This window comes from Penaeus japonicus, unplaced genomic scaffold (assembly GCF_977035675.1).
Source record: "Penaeus japonicus unplaced genomic scaffold, GWHDUDI00000001_assembly GWHDUDI00000007, whole genome shotgun sequence".
Lineage (NCBI taxonomy): Eukaryota > Metazoa > Arthropoda > Malacostraca > Decapoda > Penaeidae > Penaeus > Penaeus japonicus.
Window position 1 is genome coordinate 38,157,853 of NW_028234409.1, and position 7,500 is coordinate 38,165,352.

The window sequence follows — 7,500 nt, forward strand, 5'->3', positions numbered from 1 at the left end:
TTTTTGTTACCCAATCTTCCCCATTGTAATCATATATTTTTGTATAGGTCTTCAAGAGGAAGTGAAGCCAAAGAAGACATTCTCCCTCTCAGCTGAGGCTCCAGAATTTGTGCCAAGGACCTTTGTACAACCCCAGCCTCAAGCCCCAAAGATCCAGATGCCAGTGACACCACAAAATATTCCTCATCAGGTAAATAGTCATACTTTCATCTACCTACACAGATAGAAGTTACAAGATGGATTAGGTGCTGATATTTCCTTCCTTAACTATAGTTAGATATGAAAGTTTCAAAAGTACAAAGTTCTAGAAAATTGAATAACAACGTGTAGTTTTAACCAATTTGAAGTTTGTATTTGAGATTTGAAAGGTGGTAAAATTCCATCAATTCTTTGGATCAGTTTTTAAAGGTATCACCTCTTTTTTTTCCTCAAAGATAACAAAATATTTATAAAATCCATCATACTTCTATAAGCATTCATTGAAATTAAAATTTTTGAATTACTGATTTTCTTTTATATTACCAGAGTTATCCATAACACAAAGAAGATACTAAACAAAACGAAAAATAATAACATTTAATATTTTTCATATTGCAGTTATTTTCTGAATTGTAATTTTAGATGCACCAGCTATATCATTGCCAATTTTCTATTACCATTCAGGTCTCGAATCCAGTTGTACCACAGCCCCAGATTCAGTATATGTGTCACCCAGTTGTCCTGCAGGTCAACAACGTAGTTGTACAGCTCACCCTTAAACCAAACAGGTAAAATATGTGTATGTTTGTGACATGCATTTGCAATCATATATATGTGATAAAGTTTTTATATTTTTTTGTTTTGTGTATGCATTCACATGCCATATGATAGAATTGTACATTTGACGTGATAACAGGATTGAGTTGGAGCTGTCATCTTATATTTCTTGTTTTCTTTGAACTATCTATATAATGCATTATATGTATCAAATTATTATTTTGCAGATTTGATCAAGTAGCTCGTCAGCTTACAACAATACTTAGCTGGCAAGTTCAAGATGCATTTCTCATGAAAGAAGTTATAACAGTTATATTTGAACAGGTAAGCTTATTTTTCCATGAGTCTCAGCCGAAATTCTTACCATTTTTTGTGCACTTCATTTTTCACCTTGACTCTTAACCCACTCGCGCCAGTTGACTTGCTATCACGTTCAGTGGTTTTTGGGTCAGACGCCAGCAATGAGGTATTTGGTCAAGGCCGGCGCTTGGGGTGAGCGGGCATACAGCGCTGGCTTGCAGCTAATGCGCCCGAGAATCCCGAGGTGTTAGGCTTATGCGTCGAAAACTCTGGCATTCAAACCATTTAGAACCGGAATAGCCCTGGCGTGAATGGGTTAACCCATTCACGCCGGTTGACGTGATAGCACGTATTGTGGTTTTCGCGTCAGACGCCCTGGACGCGCTATGAGGGGAAGCCGCGCGCTCGGGTAGAGCGAGCGGGCTGCGCCCGAGAATCTCGAGGCGTTAGGCTTATGCGTTCGAGAACCCCGGTATTGCGACCGCGCAAAGCCGGAACTGCCCCGGCGTGAATGGGTTAAACCACTCACAACTGGGTATATAATTACCTAATTCTCCCCCATATAATGTGCAGGCGCATTATATGGGGGAGCATTCACATACGGTGAAGGTCATGGCAATATAGTGCGCAGGCGCAGCTACCCAACAACAGATTTCTCAAGGCATGTTGCCGCATAATTTTCACCTGCTCTATTCTAAGGAGTGACAAAAAGAGGTTTCAATTTTTAAACATTTTTTTACAAAAAAATCTGTATATACAAATGCAACTACAATATGTACAATTGTACATACAAACGTAAAACCTGTAATTACGGTGAAGGTCATGACATGATAGAGCATCATCTGTTGTGTGAGAAGTATTCCAATTGTGTGATATGATATCATTTGTCATGAATGAGTTAAACTCCTATATATCTGCCTCCTTATATATAACTGTACTATTATCTCTTAACCCAATACCGCCGGCTGCTGTCCACAGACGGCAATTATGTAATATGCATAGCGCCGGTTGCTGGCATGCCCCCTCAATCGTATAATTGACTTAGGCCTATGCGTTCGAGAGCCCCGGCATTGCAGCCATGCAAAGATGGAACAGTGCCGCCAGAATAAGCAAAATGGGTTTCAACTCACTTCCAAAACCTAGATGGCACCACTTTCTTCTAGCACCAACAGGAGAGAGAGCCTTGAATGGCACCCATCTACGGTCTCTAGCAAGCACTATCTCTATAGAGGGATGGCACATCGCAAGTTGCCGACCTCTTGCTCTAAAGTACCGCAGATGAAAGATGTGCAGGCAGAACGAGAGGAGGAAGGTGACTTACACCATGCCCAATGCCTACAATGTGCCCCTGTGCCACCAGGGATGCCTTTTATTGTGGCACTCACTGTCAAAAGCACAAGTTTCCTTCCTCATCCTCTTCATTTTGGATGGTTATAAGTTTTGTGTTTGTTCGTGACAGCACAGAAATACGAAAAAATAAAGTTGCTTTTTGCCCCCCCCCCCCCCCTAAAACAGTAATACTTCTATTACATTGAGTATAAAGAAAAAAAATGAGTTGATATGGACCCTGAACTACAATTTTAGTCAACTGCAGAGTTGATGGAGCCTGTGATATGACAGATATAAATTTCTAAAAACAGTAAAACACACAAAAAAACAAAACACAAAAATGTCTTTAGCTCTACAATGAGTGACTAAAAGGGAGTAGGAAAAATCAAATTATGTTGCAGAAGCTGCCTCGATCATAGATAAACCTCATCCTGGAGCCTGTGTAAGCAAATCTATCCCCCGTTGGCAACGGGTTAATCCATTGCATATGTGTATTATGATATACATTACACAGGAGCTAAGGCCTGATCACGGGTGTCACGACATACATGACATTCGGGGATTTTGGATCACTGTATTATTTTATGAGTGAGTGATGATGGTAATTGCAGTCATAATTACTATAACTGTCATAATATTAACCCAATGATGACGGTGTGTCACACCTGTGTGACACGGCAAAGTGCCTGATGGCGGGGCAACACACCAGTCTGATGTCCCGGAGACAATATTACATAGGCCCGACATAGGGGGTTACCAGTTCTAGTCGGGCCCGTCGGGATTGGGTTAAGCATAATGGGTTTCACCTAACATCCAAAACCTAGATGGCACCACTTTCTCCTAGCACCAGCAGGAGAGAATGGCACCCATCCATGGTCTCTAGCAAGCACTATCTTTATAGAGCGATGGCACACAGCAAGATGCCAACCTCTTGCTCTAAAGTACGCAGATGTAGACTGTGCAGGCAGATTGGGCAGAGGAAGGTGACTCAAACCATGCCCAATCTCTACAATGTGCCCCTGTGCTAGTAGGGATGCATTTTGCTGTGGCACTCACGGTCATAAGCATAGGTTTCCTTCCTCTTCTCTACCTCTTTGTGTTATCTTCATTGTGGATGGTTATATTTTTTGTATTCGTTCATGACAGTACATAAATACCAAAAAATAAAGTTGCTTTTTGTTCTCCCATAAAATAGCAATACTTCTATCACACTAAGTATTAAAAAAAAAAAAAAAAAAAATGTTGATATGGATCCTAAACTATAATTTTAGTCAACTGAAACATTAATAGAGCCTGTCATATGACAGATATAAGTCTCTTCAATACAGTAAAACACACAAATGGCTCTAGCTTTACAATGAATGAATAAAAGACAGGAAAAAGTCAAGGTATGTTGCGTGAAGCTGCCTGCCTCTAGAATAAAACCCATCCTGAAGAATGGGCAAGCGAATCTATCCCCCGTCTGCAATGGGTTAATGATGATAGCCTCAAATATTGCAACATTGACCTCCCCATCTCATGTATATTTGGGTGCACACTAGTTAGGAATCTTGGAACAAGATGCCAATGTCAGGGTAGACATATCTATGTGTAGTATTGGCTGTGGCTGCTGATGATTGTGTACTGCACTTTCCTTCAATCTCTTCCTTCTTTTTTCTTTCATTCTCTCTGAAGCCTTACTGTCAAACGGCATTAACCCATTCACGCCAGGGCGATTCTGGCTTTGTATGGTTGTAATGCCAGGGTTTTAGAACTAACGCCTCGAGATTCTCAGGCGCACAAGCCTCAAGCCTGGGCTGCCCGCTCGCTCACCGGCCCAAGGCGCGTCCTTAGCCCAGAATATCCCAATCAGCCGGCGGTCTGGTGAGCTCAATACAAGAAACACGATAACGCTGTCAGGCAACGGGTGCACGTCATCAGTGCGAATGGATATGTTAAAAACCCATGCCCACCATCTATTACTATTACCCATAACAATGGTACCCTTTATCCATTGTTTATTATAACTTTTTCCCCTTACTATTGAATCTATAACATGAACCTCCATCCCTTGAATAATATCTCTGAGCTGTAGACTCCCCTCATTTTTACACAACTTTTTAGCAAAAGTTATTTCATGAGTGATAGAAATGATTGTAGTCTATGTTCACATATCATTTCCTTATTTCTTATATAACCTCTTATCATATGTATGTTCTCTCTCTTTGTAGATGTTAACTTGACTAGTCATTTTTATGTTCAGGTGGCACTTCAGTTTGCTATTTTTATCATGTGTTAGGTGATAATGTAACCATTGTGTGAAACCCATGTCCTTGACGCCCAAGGCCGAACTTTGCTTTGTCATGTAGTCATGTCTCCTAAGCTACCTCTTATTTGTTGTGCTGTGGCTGTGAATCCTGTGTTAATTCCTTTACATAGACCAAAAAAGATAAAATAAATATTACATTATCAAACTACTACAACCTTCCTATTTATGATTTTTTCATAAAGTGGAATTTGACTTTAAATCTTAATTTGTAGTCAAATCTAACCTGTGCCCAAAGTCATCATTATGAGTATAGGTAACTAGGTATGACATTAATTTTTCTATATTTTCAATGAATCTATATTACATTTTTTTTCACAGGGTGTGGGTGAAGTGAATTTTCGATACAGTGGTGCTAGATTGTGTCAGCACTTGTCAAAGAATATTACACAGTCCTACAATGGGCCAACCTTTAAGAGTCTCCTGCTTCAAAGATGTCATGAAGAGTTTAATGTCAGAGAAATGTACATGCAATCGGAGCCATCACGTGTGTGCGGCTTTACTTTGTTTTTAGCAGAACTTTTTACCCAACTTGTCACTACAACTGCTCAGCCTTTGGAAGTTCTTGGTCAAGCTTTGTGTCAGCTCCTTATGACATTACTTACACAGACTTCAGATTCAAATCTGAAGTGTGCAGCACAGGTTTTAAAAGTAAGTAGAATATTACAGTTGTGTAGATAAATCTCTAGCATGTCAGTATACACAAAACCTAAAACTAAATTGTCAGACTAAAAAATATCAAAATGGAAAAACAGACCTTTGATCTAGGCACTCCTAAGTATCCCCATTAGGTTGTAAAATGTGTTCTAAACTTTTAGGTGGGAATTTGTACAAGAGATTGATTTTAAGTTGTGTAGGTTTACATTTATTTACTAGTAAGTGAAATGCATTTTATACTTGATGTAGGTCTTAAATACTTTCCTTTAGTTTTCTTTAAACTTTTGATTTACTATTGCTAGCATCATTTTAGAACATACCATACGTACATTAACAATTTTTATAAATAATACATACATGTATATAGTGTATCTCTCTTGACAATCTTGATAAATTGATGATTAACTCTATTTGGTTTTAAGTTTATTTTTACGGTAAGTTCACCTAGACAGTCCTGAACTCGTAATGACATGGAGACAAAGTCTATAATAATTACAGCTGAAACGATCACTGCATATTAGTACTGCTCCAGTCTGAGCCTTAGCAGGAACAATGGTCACTGCCTCTCTGGCTTGTGGTGGAGCTTAAGAAGCTGCTGAACTTAGGGGTCTAGGGACCTCCATCCCCAGATCAGTCACCAACTAGCACACCCACACATTCCAATGTTCCAGTAAGTAATGAGTCACATTGATTCTGTTTGAAATATTGCACACATACACTCACTAATACTCCACTCCCATCTACTCAAATTCAATCTCAATATGCACACGTTCATGTTCGATACTCCCTTATGCCACACTCACATTCATATGTCACACAACATACACTTTTCACATTCACACTATTGCACTATTTCACAATGTCTTCCCCAGCACACGATACATATCACACACACACAGCTCACACACACTACACACACACATCAGGCACGCGCACACACACACACACACTCCACACTTACTAACATCACACAACACACATTACATACACTCGATACATACACACACACAACACTTCCCACACATCCCCCACACACACACACATCACACTACACCACATAACCAGTAGCACATTCTCCATTCACACACCCCATCCACACACACACAACACACAACTTACTCATACACACACATTCACACACATCACACACACACACAACTACACACATTACCACACACATCACACTACACACACACTATTATTCACACATAACAGCACACCTAGCACACTGACACACATCACACAGCACACATCATCACCACACCACCACCCTATAAAAAATTCCTGTACATACAACATAATCAATAGCACACATACGACACACAGTGACACACATCAGCACCCACACACACACACCCACACTACACACACCGACCCACACCCAACACACAACACACACACACCACACTGCGACATACACACACACACCCACATAAACAAACACAAACGATGAACAGAGCGCACACACACACACACACACACACACACCACACCACACACACACACACACACATCGGATCTACACACACTACACACGACACACACCTACACCACCACAACACACAACTTACACTGACACATTGCTCTTCACAGTCACACACACACATGTCACACACATACTTACATTATCATCCATTTACACACATCAACATCACACACAAACACACACATCAGAACACACACACACAGAAAAACTGGCACAATTTGGACACATCACATCACAGCACCTACATACACACAAGAACACGGCACACAGCAACTTCACACTCGTATAAACTCAATAACACACTGGCTCATCTCAGTAAGGGACACAGCACAAGTAAGAGAGAAAGAAACAGATCTGTCGAGCGTGTCATTAATCTGTCTACAAAGAACACACACTCCACGACGGCGGGCATCCCAGCCTGTGCTGTGGTCGACAACGGCTGGGGCTTTCGAACGCTTAGGCCTAAATCAATTAAATGGCTGGCACCATATTGTGCCGCCCGGCCACTGGGCTTTTGAATGAGCGGTACAGTAGTGTACCACCCGTCCAGAGAGGGTTAAGAATGTTTTCATTTATACAAATGTCATCACTCAATCAATGTACCTGTGGATTCAGTATGATAACATATTTTGATTAGTGTAAGTTATATCCAATCCTCGTCACCAAT

General features: G+C 40.5%; 1 protein-coding gene across 1 annotated transcript in view; it reads left to right on the forward strand.

The window, feature by feature from the left end:
- Positions 1 to 7,500, forward strand: part of LOC122257133 (uncharacterized) — a 24,471-nt gene that overhangs the window by 6,844 nt on the left and 10,127 nt on the right. Inside the window, exons 2-7 of the mRNA XM_086538247.1 lie at positions 48 to 190; positions 664 to 767; positions 984 to 1,080; positions 5,012 to 5,363; positions 5,509 to 5,543; positions 5,961 to 6,017. Of these exons, the coding sequence (XP_086394373.1) occupies positions 48 to 190; positions 664 to 767; positions 984 to 1,080; positions 5,012 to 5,363; positions 5,509 to 5,543; positions 5,961 to 6,017 (788 nt within the window). The remainder of the gene's footprint in view (positions 1 to 47; positions 191 to 663; positions 768 to 983; positions 1,081 to 5,011; positions 5,364 to 5,508; positions 5,544 to 5,960; positions 6,018 to 7,500) is intronic.